The sequence below is a fragment of the Periophthalmus magnuspinnatus genome, chromosome 13, assembly GCF_009829125.3.
Source record: "Periophthalmus magnuspinnatus isolate fPerMag1 chromosome 13, fPerMag1.2.pri, whole genome shotgun sequence".
NCBI classification, from domain to species: Eukaryota; Metazoa; Chordata; class Actinopteri; order Gobiiformes; family Gobiidae; genus Periophthalmus; species Periophthalmus magnuspinnatus.
The window spans coordinates 28,453,985-28,474,985 of NC_047138.1; the positions used below are offsets into that span (position 1 = coordinate 28,453,985).

At 42.6% G+C, this 21,001-nt stretch overlaps 1 protein-coding gene across 1 annotated transcript; it reads left to right on the forward strand.

Annotated features, from left to right (window-relative positions):
* Positions 1 to 701: 701 nt before the first annotated feature.
* On the forward strand, positions 702 to 4,944 carry kcne4 (potassium voltage-gated channel, Isk-related family, member 4). Its single transcript, XM_033977264.2, has 2 exons — positions 702 to 767; positions 2,919 to 4,944. Exon 2 carries the CDS (start codon positions 2,950 to 2,952, stop codon positions 3,463 to 3,465), a length of 516 nt encoding a protein of 171 aa, XP_033833155.1. The 5' UTR covers positions 702 to 767; positions 2,919 to 2,949; the 3' UTR covers positions 3,466 to 4,944.
* Positions 4,945 to 21,001: the final 16,057 nt, after the last annotated feature.

The following is a 21,001-nucleotide window of genomic DNA, read 5'->3' on the forward strand; positions in this document are numbered from 1 at the left end:
TACAAAGAAGTGGACTAAGTGAGTGCGACGTCACCAATAGCATTTGGCTCCAGTCAAATGAGGCTAACAGCTACAGGGACCAATTTGAAGCTGAGTTCCATATTTAGAATTACGACCATGAGTATCATAGCAACCAAAGAGCCAATCTGGAGCGAAGTTATTGAAGGTAACGCTCCTTCTCGCACTGCTGGTTTAGCAGGGAGCGGGCGCTTAGCAACACTGTCAATCAAACCTGTTCCTAACGCTAGCGGCAACAACCTTGGGGAAATAATTTGCCTAATTTGTCTGTTATTAATGTTCATATCCTGATTTACTGACACAATAGCAAAATAAAAACACCAGGATCATGTAGAGCGAGGGAATACAAACATTTTAAGACCAAAATTACGAGTCTGACAGCAGCCGTTACAGAGAGAGGGGCGACCCTAACCCTAGGTCCATTTATGTGGTACAAACTAAATATATAGAGTTGTAGACTTTTATATTTGTCATTAAACTGAAGCAGCTCTGTCACATGTTAAATGTTTTGAGAAAATGCCACTCTTTCTAAAAATTCAGAACGTTGTCGTGTCGTTGTCGTATAAGCTCTATAATTCCCCCTGCCCCCCCCTCCACAGCTCTGGACCGGAGGGGTGGGTAACATGACTGCTGACGTATTTGCCCCTGGTATAAACCTCAGTGTGGGGTCAGAAAGAGGAGGCAGAGTCTGAGAGTCGTGAGAAAAAAGAGACCACACAAACTCGCACGAGACCAGCTCCCACTGAACAGTGAGTAACAAGATTCACCAACATTTACACTTGTATTTCACACTTTTGGATTACGTTTTGCAGTGCACAAATGAGCTATTGTATGACATTTTAAAAGTTTGCAAAGTTTTGTGGAAAAGTACAAAAATGTTGTATTTGATTAAAGCTACATTATGTACTTTTCTGGAGATGGCACGTCGTCTGCATGATTCCATAGATATAGAAAGTTAAAACTATATTTCGGAACTTTCTCCATGGAGGTATATACGTTTTATACCACTGTGGAAGATTATTGCTAAAGGAACTACATTTCCATGGAGACAAGCAAGCTAAATCCGAGCCAGATTTGTGGAGATGCGAGCCCGTTCACTGTACGGACGCATGTTTTTATATCAGTGACTTTAGTTGTTGTTTTTTTTCTTTTTGCTTTTTTATGGCTATAAAGTACATACTGCACCTTTAAAGCCACAGTATGTCACTTTTGTGGCTGAGGGTTGATTCCATGGAGATGCTATTGCTTTGAATGTTCCACACAGTGTAGTGTTAAACCTTGCATATATTCAGTCACAGGTATTTTTATTGCAAAAAATGCTGTAACATCTCAAATAAAACAAAAAAGTTCCATAGTGCATCTTTACGGAACAGATTGAGGGGAGCAGAAAAAGTAAAGGTATTTACTTTACCTAAGGACTTCAGGGCCTATTTTAAAGGCATTTAAAGTTTTAAAAAGTGAGCAAAGTGAAGAGATGCCAGGGATTGGCCTATACTATTTTAACATATAGGTACTAAAATATTACTATTTATTTTTCCTGTTTTCACTTTCCTGTTGCCTGGCAAATCCAGGATGAAATCTCTGAATTTTTATACAGAGGGATATCAGTCTGGTCCCCACGCCCTCGGCCTCAACTCGAGCCAGAACCAAACTTGGCCGTCCAATCAGATTTGTTCATTTCAGTGACACATGTGGAGCAAAGGAGCTCATTGGTTACCAGGGCCGGTCCCAGATTTCAGGGGCCCTAAGCAGAATTTGTCTCTGGGATCCCAGGCAATGGATGTACCTGAGCTCAGCTATTGGTGACTCGTATTTGACGACATTATGACCCTGCTCTCACCACCTTGTCCAATTGTGTTTCTATTTATATGACCAAAAGACTGATTTTTTTTATTTATTTATTTTATTTAACTTGTAAAACAGTCATTCCAAAGTACCTCTGCTGCCTCAGCGCACCTCGGGGGTGTAAACACATAGATAAAACAAATGTAGGCAGCAGATATTTTGCCGCTGTATATAAAAAAGAAATGCTATTTTTATAGAGGGATGTTTATTCTGCTGTAAACACTCAAGCATTATTTCCAGTATAACTTTACATATTATATTATTTTCAATACAATGTATGGACTCTCTTAGGTCAGCCCTGTTGGTTACTCATCACTTACAGACAAAAGCTCATGTGTGCTCCACATTCTAGACACATGGAGGCATCTGTCTGCTCTTATTCTCTTCATCATTTGGTCCGTCTTTTCAGAACATGTGGAATCTTAGCACTAGAGCAGTACATGAGCTGACCACCGGGGACAGTAGTAAACACAGCTCGATAGTGGAAAAACTTGCTAAACTTGTTTTCTTGACTCTTTCCTGACAGATCTAAAAATTGCCCTGGTTGCTTCAATATTTGTCTTTTTGTTGCTTTACTTCACTCATTTTGGTCAGTTTTCAAACAGACTTTTAGCACCCTCTGGTGGTTGTTGGTAGAGAACACAGCCTTGACATTAGAAACTTTTGGAAGCATAAACGCTCTGACAGCCTCTGACAGTTACTACGGCTGGAAACGCAGATCTGTTTATGTGCAAAAGTAAATAAACCGTTTTTCACTTCCTTTTTTCCTGGTGAGCAGCCATATTTGTTTTGATATGGATAGACTATGTGTGGTCCCTGATTGGCTAATCCACCTGTCAATCACACCCATCTGAACTCAGGGACGTTCAGCACAGACTCACATCTTTGTAAAGTATTGGAGACGTGTGTATTCTGGATCCCAGGCAGCCATTCCTGTATTATTTTCAGTCATTGTAGTTTCGAGATCTTTGAGGGCCCTATGCAAAAAGCAGTTGGGGCCCCTATTTGATAATTGTGTTGATTTATTTTAGTGACTCGTGTTTTTCATTTTCCAGGTCCACTGCCTTAAAAAACTGCACTAACCCAATGGAGAACTCTACATCCGCCCACCCACGCCTCCGCCAACTCACCTCCACCCCGCACCCCAGCGCCCCCTCTGACGGAAACGCGTTCCTCTACATCCTCATCGTCCTCTCTTTCTACGGCTTCTTCCTGTCCGCCATCATGTTTGGATACTTCCACTCTAAACGCAAAGAGAAGAGACGAACCAACATTTTTACCAAACTAGTTCACGATAATGAAAAACGCGAGTGGGGGGCGCTACCCAAAAAGCATAGCCTAACTTTCTCCTCCCCTGTCCCGGGTCTGACTTTGCCGTTTTGCAGTAAGCATTCGGGGCATCTGCAGCGATTGGGGGTGCATGGCATGTTCCCATCTCCGTTAGCATGTGCGCTGTGTACAGAGCAGAGTAGTGTTAGCTCGCTCTGCTCATCGGCGGATACGAGAGTGGCCATTGAGGAGGAGCAGGACTGCAGTACCACAGAAGAGCCAGAAGAGGGAGCCAAAGGAAGTGCAGGGAGCAGCGCTGACGATTCTGGATGAAACAAATGCATGGAAAAATTGGGGAAAGAAGAAATGTGACGAAGAGAATGTGTTTCTGTGGCCTACCAGTTTGGACGCAGCACATATGCCGGGGTCTGTGTTGGCTTCAGCAGTGTGACATCGATTCATCACTCCAGAATATTCCTATTTTCTTCTCGTTTCACATTAAAGGTCCTGTATTACACAAAATGGACTCTTGTGAACTATTAGCCATGTTACAATGTTGTTTCCTCCTCAAAAACATACTTGGAGTTGTGTTTTGTTTCATTCATACATGTCTGAGTAACCCTGTGTTGTTAGTCTGTCGACACCTCCAAGGCACAAATTGCTCTGTTCCACCTTGTGATGTCATGAAGTGGTAGTTTTCAAGTTAACGGCTACCTTTTACCTTTAGTTCAGTAGAGACTGGCAATTCCAAGGTTGAAATGATCCAAATGATTCTAGTGAAGGTGCATGGAGTTTAAAAACACAATGGAGCACTTCCTGTATTACCACTCGATGACATCACAAGGTGGAACAGAGAAAAACTCAGCCTAAATATGCAGGTTTTTGTGTTAAACATATGTGAATGAAACAATACACAACTCCAGGTCTGTTTGTGATGAGGAAACATTATAACATAGATCAGAAAATGGCCTAATATGGGTCCTTTAAAGATGCACTATGTAACTTTTCTGGTGGACACTTCATCACCTGCTCATTTCCTTGCAGATGTTGTGCTTTTCCTGGAATGCTCCACAATATGGCATTACACACATAACTATAAGTATCTTGCATTTTTATTCAGAGGATCTCGCTATGCCACAGATCAGCCCCGTAACTTCACCCGGTGGCCTCACGTGCTTGTCGTCTCCATGGTGATAGATACGCTTGGAACACCGGAAAAGCTACATAGCGCACCTTTAACATGTGTTTAGTAAGTCAAGTACGTTTTGCTATGATGAAGATTACCCCTCATATGCTCGTGTAAACATAGATGTGCCGACGTTGACTCCGACCACTATCAACACGCACCACATTTATACGACACTGTGGACGAAGTGTCTTGCCAAAGGACAGAACTCGGTCAGGGCGAGAATCGAACTTCCAGGGGGTTTGTACTTTAACCACTGAGCCACTGTCGCTCTAATAATAGCCATGCTGCTAATAAGCATTTTTGATATTTTTCACTTCTCACTTTTGCCAGCAGAGGGCGACAAACCCCTAATCCAACCATCGTCTGTCATCGCGTTTCTCTTTCTGCGTTTAAGGAGACTGATTTATGAACTCACTTTCAGCTTTGGTCTGGAGTTTTAACACATCGAACCTGGAACAGACTTGAACTAGTTTGGAGTGAATGCACTTACAAAATAAATGATTTTTTTTTCTTTCTCAAAGATTTGTTAAACTAATGTGTGTTTTGTCTGCTATGAGTAACTTGTAAACTATTTCTATTGTCACTTTGTATGAGTTAAGATGAGTGTCGGAGCATGGTGGTGAATAAATAAATAAATAAATACATAAATGAAGTTGTTGTTTTTCCATTTGCTGTCACTGGGGGGCACTGTCGCTGCTCGGAAATGCACACATAGAAGATGAAAGGATAAAGGATCAAAGCATGAACGATGATATTTTTAGACCTTGTTCGTGAGACTAGAATAATTAATTGGGGAAGTAGATTTATGCAGTATTAACGCAGTATATCTCCGGTTTCACAGTCACACATTACGCAAAACTGACTCCCGTGAACTTGTAGGCTCCTCAGACACATAGACTGTCTACATCTCCAAAGCTCAAAATGCTCTGTTCCACCTTGTGATGTCATGTAGTGGTAGAATTGGTAATTGGTCACATTTTATATAGCACTTTTCCACCTTCAAGTCACTCAAAACACTCACATTCATACACAGAACAGTATACACAGACACTGGGGACGAGGTGGGTAAAGTGTGTTGCCCAAGGACACAACAATAGCATTTATCTGTAGGAGCTGGAATCGCACCTTCAACCTTTGGATCAGTGGCTTTACAAACTGAGCAACTTTGTACCAGAATAGTTACCATAATAAGCCACCCATGGGCGACAGTAGCTCAGTTTGTAGAGCATTTGTCCACTGATCCGAAGGTTGACGGTGCACTTCCAGGTCTCAACGTAAACATCATTGGTTGCCCTTGTGTCCTTGAGCAAGACACTTAACCCACCTCGCCTCCAGGTGAGTGATTCCTTGATGTAAAGAGGCTTTGACTGCCTTGAAGGTGGAAAGGTGCTGTATAAAAATGTGTCAGCTTACCATAAAGGTGCATTATGTAACTTTTCTTGTGTGAAGTCTCCATAGAGATGTGATTGCTGTATACCTCCATCAGAAAAGTGACATGGAGCAACTTTAAATAAAATAAAGGACTTTTCAAAGCATAAACTATTTTGGAGTGCTACCATGGTGATTTATATTTAAGTAAACTTTATGATGAAACTTTGAATGAATGAACGAATGTATGAATGAATGAATGAATGAATGAATGAGAAAACTCCGCCCATTCACTGAACCAAACAACCAAGGACTGAAGCTGGTCCAGGTTTTCAAATCTAATTTCCTGCTGCGTCACCAACCACTCTCCTCCTCTTTCTGTCTCTCTCCCCCTCTCTCCCACTCTTCCTCACTCTCACCATCACAGAAACTTTCATACTCCCCCGTCTCTCTCTGTCACTCTGTCATACTCCTCTCTTAGACCTCTCAATCACTTTTTTTCTTTCCTCTCTGTCTCACCCTCTCTCACTCTCTCTTTTACCCTTTCTACCACCCCCCCTTCTATCTCACACTTATCTCTCTCGCTATCTCTCACATACTCCCCCGTCTCTCTCTTTCCCTCTCTCTCTCTCTTTCTCCCCCCTCTCCTTCCCTCTCTGTCTCCTTCCGCCCTTCTCTCTTTCTCTTCTTATCCCCTCCCTTCTTCTTCTTGTCTATAGTGACAGCGGCAGCAGTTTCCAATGTTTCTGCACACACATATACACACACACACACACACACACCCTCTCTCTCCCACCCCTCTCTTTTTCTTTCCCTCGCTATCTCTCTCTCCCGTTCTTCTCCTCGCTCCCTCGTTCTTCTTGTCTATAGTGACAGGAGCAGCAGTTCTCAGTGTCGCTGCACACATCTCTCCTCCTCCTCTCTCCTATTCCCCCATGACTTTCTCTCTTTCTCCCTCTCTTCTCCCTCCATCTCCCCCTCCCTCTCTCTCTCTTCCTCTCTCACCCATTCCCTTTCTCTCTCTCTCTCTCTTTCTCTCCCCCTCTCTCCCCCCATGTCTTTCTCTCCCTCTCTCGCTTCCTCTTTCCCTCCCTTCTCCCTCCCTCTCCCCATCCCTCTTTCCCTCTCTCACTCCCATCCCTTTTCTTTTTTTCCCCATCTCTCTCTCTCTTTGTCTCCCTCTCTTCTCACCTCCAAGGCTCTCTCTCCCTCTCTCCTCCCCTCTCTTTCTCCCTCCTGTATCGCTCTCCCTCTCTTCCCCCTCCCTCTTCCCCCCTCTCTCTCACTCTCCCTTTCTTCTCACCTCCCTCTCTCTCCCTCTTTCTCTCCTCCCCTCCCTCTTTCCCGTCTCTCTCTCCCTCTCTTCTCCCTCTCCTCTCCCTCCTCTCTCTCACCCCATCCCTTTTCTTTCTCTCCCTCCCTCTCTCTCCTCCCCTCTCTCTTTCCCTCTTTCTCTCCCTCTCTTCTCACCTCCATCTCTCTATCCCTCTCTCCTCCCCTCTCTTTCTCCCCCTGTATCTCTCTCCCTTTCTTCTCTCCCCCCTCTGTCTTCTCACCTCCCTCTCTCTCTTTCTCCCCCCTCTATCTCTCTCCCTTTCTTCTCCCTCCCTCTTCTTCTCCCTTTCTTCTCACCTCCCTCTCTCTCCTTCTTTTTCCTCCCCTCCCTCTCTCCTCATCCCTCTCTCCCTCTCTTCTCCCTCTCCTCTCCCTCCTCCCTCTCTCACCCCATCCCTTTTCTTTCTCTCTCCTCCCCCTCTCTCTCCCTCTTTCTCTCCCTCTCTTCTCACCTCCAGCTCTCTCCTTCTCTCCTCCCCTCTCTTTCTCCCCCCTGTATCTCTCTCCCTTTCTTCTCCCTCCCCCCGTCTTCTCACCTCCCTCTCCCCTCTCTCTTTCTCCCCCCCTCTATCTCTCTGCCTTTCTTCTCCCTCCCTCTTCTTCTCCCTTTCTCCTCAACTCCCTCTCTCTCCTGCTTTTTCCTCCCCTCCCTCTCTCCCTTTCTCTTCCCCCTCCCTTCCCTCTCTCACCCCACCTCTTTCTCCCTCTCCCTCCCTCTCTTCTCTCCGCACATCCCTCGTAGGAACAGTCCGAGCCGAGGGAGGACATGACGTGCGGCGGTGACGTGTGCAAAGGCCGGAGAATAAACCAGAATGTCAGGACAAGCTCTGTAACCGGGGGCGACACAAACACAAACACTGCAGGAGACATGAGGCCAGTGTGAACGAGGACACATCAGTATTAGCATGGCCATGTTTACTTTCAGTTTGGCTCAGGCAGAAATAGAGCCGGTTACCAGACTGTGGAGTTTGACTTAACATTTTAAACATTTATGCGAGAGATAAGAGAAAGAAAAGTGTTTTTATTTTATTATCAAGGCCCCAAAGCTTCGGTGAGAGTCCCGCGGCCCTTGGGAGCAGAGGGAGGAGGCTCAGATGTAACAGCCGTGGTGCGTTCACCGTCTCGTGTTTATAACCGGATGTTTGGGTTTTGTCTGCTCCTGTGGGACTCTGCTCTGGGTCTGTCTGTTCTGCCTGGGGTCTATATATACTGAAAAAAACACTTTCCAAATCTATTTATATTTTCACTTATTTTATTATTATTATTATTATTTTTATATTCAAGTATTACGCTGTTTTATGATCCATGTTATAATATTGTTTCCTCATCACAAACAGACCTAGAGTTGGGTTTTGTTTCATTCACACATGTTTCTCTCAAACAGAAAACACTCTGTTCCACCTTGTGATGTCATCATGTGGCAATACAGGAAGTGCTTCATTGCATTTTAAACTCCACACATCTTCACTAGAATCATATGGATGATTTCAGACCTGGAATTTCCAAACTCTACTGAACCAAAGTAAAAGGTAGATGTTAAGTTGAAAACTATACTACCTCATGACATCACAAGGTGGAGCAGAGCATTTTGAGCTGTGGAGATGTGGACAGACTAATAATAAAGACGCAAAATACAACTTCAGGCATGTTTTTGAGGTGGTAGCAGCATTACAACATTGCTTAAATCTCACAAGAGTCAATTTTGTGTAATATAGGACCTTTAATGATGACTGATCTAAGAAGAAAGAAAGACCATGTAACTTTTCTGAAGCATCTGCCACCTTCTTGTCTCCATGGAGATGTTCTTCCTTTGCCAGGTATGTTCCATTGATCAAATCTGTCTTGCATTTATCCAATAACAGATTTCATTGTTCGAAAAAACACAGAAAAACGTACATTCTTTCTATGAAGGGGGTTGCCTCTCCACTGAGCTGACTTGTAATTGGCCTGTTGGTGTCATTTGTTTAATGCCTTTCCAGACAAAATGCTAGCATCTTCATGAGAAAAGCAGATGCCGCATCCTCCGCCAGAAAAGTTAGATAGTACACCTTTAAACGGCTGATACTTCCTACGCTGGGGGTGTTCTACATGTATGCGTATGGCGGAATGTTCAGCAGTTACCGTGGTGACGCAATGCGCACATTAGCAAACACAGACAACAAAGTTTTAAGATAATGCAAAATGGATTTAAACAACTTTTATTGCTCTAAAGCGCCTTGAAAACACATGGATTCCTACTGAGAGTTGTATCGTCCCTCCGCAGATCTGACCCGTAACATTTTTCTCTGTTTCTTGCTTTCTCTCCCCCCCTTTCTCCATGTCTTTTCCTTTCTTCTCTCTTCTCATTTCTCTCTCTCTCCTTGTTCACAAACACGACTCAACCTTTTACCTAATGAGCGTTGCCGTGGTAACCTGGAGCAGAGGCTAATTTGCATATGAGATCCTGGTCTGGAGGGATCAGGGCCGGCAACAAGTCACGACGACGGAGCTAAGAGGCAGGAGACAGGGGCTAGGGGACAGGAGGTAAGAGTGAGGAACTAGGAGACAGGAGCTTGGAGTTATGAGTTAGGGGCCAGGAAATAGGAAGTAGGAGCTAGGACAAGGAATAAACATAAGTGTCCTTTTAATAGACTTGTCTCTGAAATGGAAAGAATCATGGGCAAAGTTAAAATAAGGACTTAAACTGTAATTGCACAGAACTAAACTCATCTAGAGCTAAACCAGGACTAAACCAGGACTAAACCAGGGCTAAACCAGGACTAAACCAGGGATAAAACCAGGGCTAAACCAGTGCTAAACCAGGACTAAACCAGGACTAAACCAGAGCTAAACCAGGACTAAACCAGGACTAAACCAGGACTAAACCAGAGATAAACCAGGACTAAACCAGGACTAAACCAGGACTAAACCAGAGCTAAACCAGGACTAAACCAGGACTAAACCAGGGCTAAACCAAGACTAAAACCAGGAGTAAACCAGGAGTAAACCAGGACTAAACCAGGGCTAAACCAGGGCTAAACCAGGACTAAACCAGGGCTAAACCAGGGCCAAACCAGGGCTAAACCAGGTCGAAAACCAGGACTAAAACCAGAAGTAAACCAGGATTTACTTGGAATTAACTCAGGACAAAACTAGAACTAAACCAGGACAAAACTACGAGGAATAAACCAGGACAAAACTGAAACTAAACCAGGATGAAGCCAAGAATTACTTGGCATTAACTCAGGAAACTAAGACTAAACTAAGACAAAACTAGATGACAAACAGGACTAAACCAGGACTAAAACCAGGACTGAACCAAGACTAAACCAAGACTAAAACCAGGACTAAACCAGGAGTAAACCAGGACTAAACCAGGACTAAACCAGGAGTAAACCAGGACTGAACCAGGACTAAACCAAGACTAAAACCAGGACTAAACCAGGAGTAAACCAGGACTAAACCAGCAATAAACCAGAACTGAACCAGGACTAAACTGAGACTAAACCAGGATGAAGCCAAGAATTACTTGGCATTAACTCAGAAAACTAAGACTAAACTAAGACAAAACCAGATGAAAAACAGGACTAAACCAGGACTAAAACTAGAACTGAACCAGGACTAAAACCAGGACTAAACCAGGACTAAACAAAGATCAGAGGTCCTTGTTTTTTCAGCGTGTGTCTGGCTTGTATAATGACATCTGAGCAGTGGACGTGTGGGCAGGAGGAGCAGATGTAATATTTATGTAATTTAAATGGGATTAGAACTGTGTGTGTTGCATAAAAGTAAACACAAGTCAGGCATTTCACTAACTTTAAAAACTCCACAAACTACCAACAGATTAAAGGTCCTGCAACCGACTGAGAAGTTTGCGTTAGCATGCTCGTTGTCATCACATGTACACGGTATCTGGTCTCTGAAAGTTGTGAAAAACGTTTGCAAACTCAATGTGTGAATAACTTTGGACCACTGCAAACCACATATTTAAAACTATTAAATCAATAAATATCAAAAAATGAAAAAAAAAACATTTGCATGTGTTGTTTTTCTGGTCTCTTTAGTGTATTTTTTGACACCCTGGCTAACGCTATTGTTCTCTTTGTTTCCTTTGTTTGGTTTGGGTCTGAGGATGGAATTATAGATGAGGGAGAGTTAGTTCTACAAACTATTAATCTATCGTCATGGAGAAATGCAGATGACGCCCACGTTACAGGTCACATCTGTGGAGAGGAGAGACCCCACTATAAGATTGTATTTGTAGTTTTTTCCAGGGTATTTATCACTTTATTTTTTAGCAATAATAACAACTATTCTCGACTAAATACAAGAACGAACACATCATTTGAAGGCAGCACTGTTCCTCCCGTAGTTTCAGTGCTGGGTTGTTTGAACACATTTGTCTAATGAAGAGTAAATGGATCCTCATTACATATGTCACACACCTGTCCCTTTGGACCCGTCACCACGGCAACCAGAGTCTATATCTGCACCTGGGAGTATCGGATGTTCATGTTCATTGCGAACTAAAAAGAGCCGTGGACCTGAAAAGCGTTCTTCTTGTCTTACATGTTTTTAACGGCCTGTTTTTTTATCTGTGTTATAATGTTTTTTCCTCATCACAAACAGACCCGGAGTTGTGTTTTGTTTCATTCACACATGTTTAACACACAAAAACAACATATTTAGGCTGAGTTCTTCTATCAGGAAAACAGGAACTTAGCAACGCTGTAAATCAAACCTGTTGCTAACGCTAGCGGGAGTGACCTCAGGGAAAGAAGGCGCCTGATTTGTCTGTTATTAATGTTCATATCTTGATTTACGGATGCAATAGTGAAATAAAAATACCAGGATAATGTAGAGCGGGTTAAAACGGACACTTTAAGACCAAAATGATGAGCCTGACAGCAGCAGTTACAGAGAGAGGGGCCACAGTTTTCTGATATAAAGTGAGTAGAGTGAGAGTCGATGGAGCCGGAAGCACAGCCTACTTCCTATTTGGAATTTAGCAGCTAGCAGATTAGCTATGTCCATTTATATATACAGTCTGTGGTTCTAACTTGTGATGTCATGTGATAATACAGGAAGTGCTCTACTGTATTTTTAAACGGCCAACGCTAGCAACTTTACACAGCAACGGTTTATTTAATAGTGTGTTTTTCTTAATCAGGGTCAACAGTGAGATAAACCGGCGCTTCTATCTGCTTCATTCAGTCGTGTTGTCCTGTCTCTGTTGTTTTTTCCAACTCTCGCAGTGCATCATGGTCTACATTGACTGGTCTAGTGATGCTCACGACTTTTCAAGGTGCATTGTCGGAAATTTTGAGTGCACAATTTTCTCATTCAGACACCACAAAAAATGGCGTGACCTCTAAATAGTGCCCCCTGTAGGAAATAATGTGAACATTCAGACACAGCCAGGCATTTTCTGAGCACTCAAGTTTCAAATGTGGGACAATAGAAGATTACTGAAACATCCACGGATCAATCAACAAGTACTCACTTTTGTTACTTAAGTAAAAGTACAGATACTGAAGCAAAAAAAATACTCAAGTAAAAGTAAAAGTATCACATGAAAAAAAAATTACTTAAGTAAAAGTATTTATGCACCTTTAAAAAAATTTAAAGCACATGTGTCAAACTCAAGGCCCGCGGGCCAAATGTGGCCCTCCACATCATTTTCTGTGGCCCTCAACAAGGTAAATTAAAAGGAATGACACAGGCATATTTTTACATCCAGGCAAATGCACATGCAATATTTGTAACTTTTGTAAACAGTTAATTAATTATTATTTATAAAGATTTATTTTACTTCTGGCTCTTTGAGGGCAGCCATTTTGCTGATGTGGCCCTCAGTGAAAATGTGTTTGACACCCCTGATTTAAATAGTAAGAAATATTTTTGATAAAGGTTCAAATGTAGTGATTTTAAAATAAAGATTTGTGCTGAATGGAATTGATATTTTTTGTCTAGCTGTTTTTATTTGAATATATTTATTTGCTCAAACTAGGAACATGTTAAAATTAAACCCTCAGCCTTTTCATCAGGTCTCAGACAATAATAAAAAACACTTTTACTTTTCAGTCCAGTTCAAAAATGTAGTGCAGTAGAAAGTACAGATACTGCTCTTAAATGTAGTGAAGTAAAAGTAAAAAGTACCAGTTTAAAATGTAGTTATGCTTTTGTTACATTTCACCACTGGGATCAATCAAAACGAATAGACAGGCTAGTAATAAGCTAACGATGAGAAAATACTGACACAACAGGGTTAAAAGCTCTGTGCATTTTACATAATAGATCCTTTTTAACCAATCATGATGCACACAGTTGGACGGTAGAATAGTCAGTGATGAGACATTCACTGGGACATTCACCGGCCCCTTTAATGACACTAAATCAATCCCACTGTCGTCATAGCGATGTGTTTGTGCCGAGAGTGCAATAGTGGGGTTGGGTTTGAAGTTCTTATGGGGGGACATTACGTTGACTTAACACTCACATTTCCTGGAGATCAATCCTATTACAGCCTAACATTAAAGGTGCGCTATGTAGCTTTTTTTGTGAAGGATCTGCCACCTGCTTGTTTCCATGGAGATTCTGGTACTTGTTGTTTAATCGGCGAACTCCAAGTGGATATGAGCGCTGATGAACGGGGAGAGTGCGTGTGGTGTGATGTTATCGTTTTGCTAGCTGAGTTTTCAAAGTGTCAAAGGTCAGGCTTAAAACTACGTCTGTTGATAGTTGTTTTTATCTTGGGTCATGTTCGGTTTTAAAGTCTGATAATTGTAGGGATGATTATAGTTCTGTGGTCAGGTGGAGTGAGGTGGGGACTTAGTTGGCGTTTTTGACGTTCCTTAAGTGTTTTCGATCCAAGAATTCCAATGGATGCATGGATTCAATTAGCTTCGTGCACAGTAGCGTCCAGCAACCTCACTGTTAGCCTCACTACTTCCTGTCCACGTTTCTATAGGGTTTTTGTAGAGTCACGTTAAAATGAATAAATATGTAAAGATCAGACAGTGGACAGAGAGCTGCTGGTGGAAGTCACTGACAACAGCTTAAAAACTACGCAAATAAAATGAATCCTTCACCAGAGACACTTCTGTGTTTAGAAAGAGACATGTTTCTTTCTCAGTGCTAACGCTAATGCTAATTTTGAGGCATAATAAATATCAAAACAACACCACAAACTGAAGTATTCTACGTATAAACATAATTGGTTTGTCTTGGTTTGAATTTTAATAGGTTGTTTATTATATGTTTTCCGATTTTAATAAACGCGACTGTTAGCTAACACAGTGAGCTAGCTAGCGTGCTACTGTTCTGCTGTGTTTCTGTTGCTCAAAAATACCTTGTAAAACATACATTCATCATTGCTTAGCCAGGATGTTCCACAGTATAGCATTACATTACAGTATGGCATCACTCATATCCACAGAGACAAGCTAAGTTACAGGCCTGATCTGTGGAGAGGCAGCCACACTCACAGTACGAATGTTTTTCAAAATATAGAAACAAGTGACATTTAAATTTTTGGAGCTTTCTATCGTGTTATAACATTGTTGTCTCTTCAAAAACGTGCCTGAAGAGGTTTTAAATGTCATCCATGCATGTTTGAGTTATTTAGTGATCTCCCCCTGGTTACACTCATTAGAAAATTTACACAATGAACCTTTAACATAAACCTTGACCTATTTTATCTTTATTTTATCATTATTCTTGTTCATTGTTCTGATAATAAAGGATTTACTGTTTATTTGTCCCCATCAAAAACAGTTTTGAATATATGAAAATAAATGTATTACAGAGTGGAGAGGGTTATGTTTAGAAAAATAACATATATTTTATCATTAAAGTGAAGCTTATTGATAAGTTTCACAATGACGCGGTGACTCATCCACCCAGGTATTTTTAGACCGAGCAAAACAAAAAGATGTCGCCAAGGTCATGCTTCATTTGTACTTTCTCTGCAGTCGCTCTGAGAATAAGGTACGAGAAAAGGGAAGGAACAGAACAGCCAAATTATTACGACCACATGGCTCTTTTCTGGGAGTTAATATGTTTTCCTTGTGTCTGGGTGAGGTTCATTCCCACATCAAGATTTTTTATTTTTTTTTGAGCAGATATTGATTTTTGATATTTGAGTTGCAGTTATGGCCTATTTGATACTTAAACTTGAAAAGGCTCATATTACGCTGTTTTTTGATCTATGTTATAATGTTGTTTCCTCATCACAAACAGACCTGGAGTTGTGTTTTTGTTTCATTCACACATGTTTAACACACAAAACCAACATATTTAGGCTGAGTTCTTCTCTCAAACGGAAACACTCTGTTCCACCTTGTGATGTCATTAAGTGGTAATACAGGAAGTGCTCCACTGTGTTTTTAAGCTTTACACAGAGAGAGGAGAGGAAGAGGAGGAGGAGGAGGAGAGAAGGAGGAGGGGAGGAGGAGAAGAGAAGGAGGAGAGGAGGAGGAGAGGAAATGAGGATGGGACAAGAGAGGAGAGGGTGAAGAGAAGAGGAAGAGAGGAGAGGGTGAGGAGAAGAGGAGGAGGAGGGAGGAGGAGAGGAGAGGAGGAGGAGAAGAAAGGAGGGGGTGAGAAGAAAGGAGAGGGTGAGGAGAAGAGGAAGAGAGGAGGAGGAGGAGGAGGAGGACAGGCGAAGAGGAAGAGAAGGAGGAGGGAGGAGGAGAGGAGGAGGAGAAGAAAGGAGGGGGTGAGGAGAAGAGGAAGAGGGGAGAGGAGAAGGAGAGGAGATGAGAGGAGGAGGAGAGGAAAGGAGGAGGAGGTGAGAAGAGAGGAGTGGGTGAGGGGAAGAGGAAGAGAGGGAGGGAGGAGAAGCAGAGGAGGAGGAGAGGAATGGAGGAGGAGAGAAGAGAGAAGAGGGTGAAGAGAAGGAGAGAAGAGGAGAGGAAGTGGAGGAGAAGGAGGACAAGACAAAGAGGAGGGAAGAGAGTGGAGGAGGAAGAGAGGAGAAGGAGAGGACGAGAGTAAAGGAGGAAGAAGAGGAAGAGAGGAGAGGAGAAAGAGAGGAGGAATAGAAGAGGAGAGGAGGAGAAGAAGCGGAGAGGAGGAGGAGAAGAAGAGGAGAGGAGGAGGAGAGGAAGAGGAGAGGAGGAGGAGGATGGACTGCACCTGTCCAGGCCCTGCAGATGGAAAATGGCAGTAGCTAAATCTGGTGCAAATCTTATTTTTCTTGGGTGAGATTAATGCATTTGTACACGGGCCCTGACAGAGAATGAACTAAACTCAGGTCGAGATTGTAACAGTTCAACTTTGAGGACAAAATGTTCCCTGCAGTGGCCATTCTGATTTTGTTCATATTTCTGTTACTGCATTATAGATTTAACTCCTCACTTCTTTCATTTAAACCCTTTTCCCACCTGAGCCCGAGCAAACCAAACTGTAACAGCTGGAACTATCACAGAGTGCAGGCCGCTCTGAAATGTCTGCAGTCCCTCTGAGCTTTGAGCACTTTGGAAGACAGGACAGAGGAGAGGAAAGGAGGAGGGGAGGAGGAGGAGGAGGAGAGGAGGAGGAGGAGAGGTGAGGAGAGGAGAGAAGGTGGAGAGGAGGAGGAGGAAGAGAGGTGAGGACAGGTGAGGAATGAAGGAAGAGAGAAGGAGGAGAGGAGGGAAGAAGAGGAGGAGGAGGAGAGGTGAGGAGAGGAAGAAAAGAGCAGAGGAGGAGAAGAGGAAAAGAGAGGTGAGGAGAGGAGAGAAGGAGAAGAGAAAAAGAAGAGAGCAGGAACAGAGGCGAGGAGGAGGAAAGGTAAGGAGGAGAGGAGAAACAGGAGAGGAGAAGGAGAGGAAGAGGAGAGGTAAAGAGAGAAAAAGAGAGGAGAGGTGAGTAGAGGCGAAACAGAGGAAAAAAGGAGAGAAGCGAGAGAGAGATGTTCTGAAACGCTCTAATGGGTTTTATCAGGTGTGTCCACACTGCAGAAGCCCAGGTCGATCTGTGTTAAACCTCTATAAACCTGCACTTTACAAAACAAACACTACAGGGATCAGACCAGACTGAGAGGAAAGATTCTTCAAGTAACAAACACATAATTAAAGCTACAGTGTGTAACTGTCTGGAGGTGGTGAATCCATGTGAATAGAATATTAAAACCATACTTCATGGAAAAATATATGTTAAATGCCATACTTGGGAATCCTATAGCCAAAGGACCAATGTTTCCATGGAAACAAGCTGAAGGCCCTCCTCCAGGCCTAAGGAGGGTCAGGTTTGTAGAGCTGCAAGCCCACTCATGGGAAGAATGCATATTTTCAGTGCAATAAAACCAACAAAAAATGTTTTTTAATGCTTATATTTTGGTCTATTTTTGGCAAGAATGTCACATATTGCTTCTTTAAATTAGTGTGTAGCTAAAATAACATACAAGTTAAATGTGTTCCTTCAGACCCCGGGGAAGAGGCCCCTGGAAGGACCATGTGTCTTGGCTGGCCTGGCAATGCCTCAGGGTCCCACCGGAGGAGCTGGAGGAAGTGTCTGGGTTGAGGGAAGTCAGGGAGTCCCTGGATAAGTGGAAGATGAATGGATATGTTAAAATGGCAAATAACTGAGAATATTACTCTTGGTTATATATGTTTTAAATTGAAAAACTGTGGCCCCTCTCTCTCTACATGATCATGGTATTTTATTTCACTATTGTGTCTGTAAATCAAGGTATGAACATTAATAACAGACAAATCAGGTGCCTTCTTTCCCCAAAGTCACCCCCTCTAGCGTCAGCAACAGGTTTGATTGACAGTGTTGCTAAGCACCTGCTCCCTGTTAAACCAGCTCTGGAGGCGGAAAGGGGTGTTACCTTCAACAGCTTTGCTTCTTATTGGCTCTTTGGTTGCTATGATACTAGTGGTTGGAATTCCAAATTTGCCCCTATAACCGCAAGCCTCAATGAGCTTCATTTGACTGGAGCTGAACGCTGTGGGCGACGTCTCACTCACTTAGTCCACTTCTTTATACAGTCTATGGGTTAGTCCTGGTTTAGTCCTGTGGGGTGTCCCTGGTCTGCAGTGGTCAGTATTTATCAGAGGTTAGACCTGAGATACTGTTCTAAATTCTGCATAGATTAGACCTAGTTTAGTCCTAGGTTAGATCTAGTTTAGTCCTGGTTTCGACCTGGTTTCAGGTCAAGATGAGTGTATCATGAGTTAGTCCTGGTTTAGTCTTTACTTAGACCTGGTTTAATCCTGGGTTAGACCTGGTTTAGTTCTAGGGAAGATCTAGTTTAGTCCTGGTTTAGTAGTGGGTTCTGGTCAAGATCAGGGTATTGTGAGTTAGTCTTGGTTTAGTCCTGAGTTAGACCTGGGTTAGACCTGGTTTAGTCCTAGGGTAGATCTAGTTTAGTCCTGAGTTAGACCTGGTTTAGACCAGGTTTAATCCTAGGTTAGACCTAATTTAATCCTGGTTTAGACTTGGTTCAGTCTATTACTGAAGGTGTCCTTTCACCTATTTGCAGGTGTGTGTCAGTTGTCATGGTAACGGCAGGTAGCGCTCCATTGAGTACCAAAAAATGAATCTAACACAGTGCAGAAAGAAAAACAATGTCATTGTATTGACTTAACGCTGCACTATGTAACTTTTCCGGTTGGTTGTCTGCCACCTGCTCATATCCATTGATCAAGTGATTTTTGTTTATCTTCATGTAGACAAACAACTTTAATGCTGTACTGTGGAAGATGTTTTGAGTAACAGCTGCAGAGCCTATGCAAAGTGATTGGTGAAACTGTGACATAAGTACAAACAAATTGATTTCTGTGTAATCTGCTTCTTTCAGTTCATGTTGTATAAGACTCCACAGATATGAGTGTTTTGTGATTAGACACATTATTCTGACACAAGTTGAATGAAGAGTCCAATATTGTCGGATGTGTTTTATAAACTTTGCACAAACACAAGTCTGACCTATGAGTCACTCTCCTCTCCTCTTTGTCGACTCATTTCTTTCCCTCTTCTCCCTCTGTCATTCACTCCCCTCTCTCATCCTTCTATTTCCTATTTCTCCCTCTCCTTTTGCCCTCTCATCCCCTCTTTTTTCTGATCCTCTCTGTCCCCTCTCTTCGTCTTTACCCATCTTCACTCTCCTTCCCCCTTTTCTTCTTTTTTCCTCTGTCTCTTTTTCTCCTCTGTCTCTCTCCCTCCTTCCCTCTGACCCTCTCTCTCTTTATCCCTCCCACACCTCTTCTTCTTTTTCTTCTCACTCTCTCCCCCTGTCTCTTTTTCTCCTCCGTCTCCTCCTCTTTCTCTCTCACCCCATCCTATCTCTTTCTTGTCTCTCCTATGAGTCAGTCTCTCTCCCTCCCTCTCTCTCTATCCCTCCCTCATCTCTTCTTCATTTTCTTCTCACTCTCCTCCATCTCTTCCTCTTTTTCTCCCTCTCTTTCTCTCTCTCTTTCTTCTCTCCCCTATGAGTCGGTCTCCTTTCCCACCTCTCTCTCTCTTTCTCCTCCCCTCTTTCTGCACCTCTATCTCTCTCTCTTTTTCTGCTCTCTCTCACTCTCGCTGCCTTTTTTCTCTCTCTCTTTGTCTTTTATTGCCTCTCTGTCTTGCTCCCCTTCTCTCTCCCTATCCTTTTTTTCGCTCTCTCGCCCCATCCTCTCTCTCTCTCCTCCCCTTCTACTGTTTCTCTCGCTCTCTTTCTCTATCCCTCTATCCTCCTAATCCCCTCTTGCTCTCGCTCTCTTCTTCTCCCTCTCTTCTTCTCCCTCTCTCCTCTCTCCCTCTTCTCTCTCTTTCTCAGACAAAGTACCACATTGCTGTTTCCGCTCTTGTTTGCGGGCACTTAGCGACCGCTAGCTTAAACGGCTATTAACGTGAGCAGAAAACATCAATGAAACCCAGAAAATATCAGGAAGAACTGTCCCATAGAAACACAAGGGACAGGGTCATCAGGACTAAAAAAAGAACTACATCAGGTCTAAACCAGGACTAAAACATGACTAAACAAGGACGATGTAAGGATCAAACCAGGGCTAAACCAGGACTAACATTAAACTACAAAACTGAACAAAATCAGTTAAAGCCTAATGCTAAAAGCACTCAAAACCATAACTATAGGGACAAAATCAGAACTAAACCAGGACTGAAACAAGATCAGGACTTAATCGGATCTAGATCAGGACTAAACCAAGACTAAACCAGTTCAAAACCAAGCCTAAATGGGGAAAACATGGTCCAGGACTAGAGACAAATTCAGATCTAAACCAGGACTAAGCCAGGACCAAAGCAGGACTCAACCAGGTTTAAACCAGGACTAAACCAGATCTAAACCAGGACTAATGTTAATTTAAATTAAAAATATGTCTCCATGGAGATGCAATTGTTTTGCCTGAAATGCTCCATATTATTAAACATCATACAACAAAACTTTCTCCATGGCTTTTAACATCAAAAACTTCTTAAGAATAAAAAACAGGCAAAACAGTAACATCTCAACGGAAACCAGCCAGATCCACAACCTGACAAAAGTTACATAATGCACCTTTAAGAAGAATAGTTTTGGATTTTTTGGTTCAAATGTCAATTGGCACGTCAAACATATTGATTAATGGTAAAAATGTCTCCTCTGTGAACGTGTGTGTCCTATTTATTTATTTGTAGTTATTTATTTATTTGGACAATACATGTTAATGAACAGACATGATTCAGCATGAAGGTAAATACACCGGATTATAACCAAAGTCTAATTTCCACCCGTATTCCCAAGGGCTGGGGTCACAAAAGGGGCAAAATGAAAATTGCACAAAACACTCATTGCACAATTCCCATAATTGCACATTACACACATTGCACATTACACTCATTGCACAGTTCCAATAATTGCAGCATTTAAAATATTGCACATTCCACTCATTGTACAATTCCCTTTATTGTACATTACGCTCATTGCACAGTTTCCATAATTGCACATTCCAGTCATTGCACATTAGACATATTGCACATTACACACATTGCACAGTTCCAATTATTGCAGCATCCAAAATATTG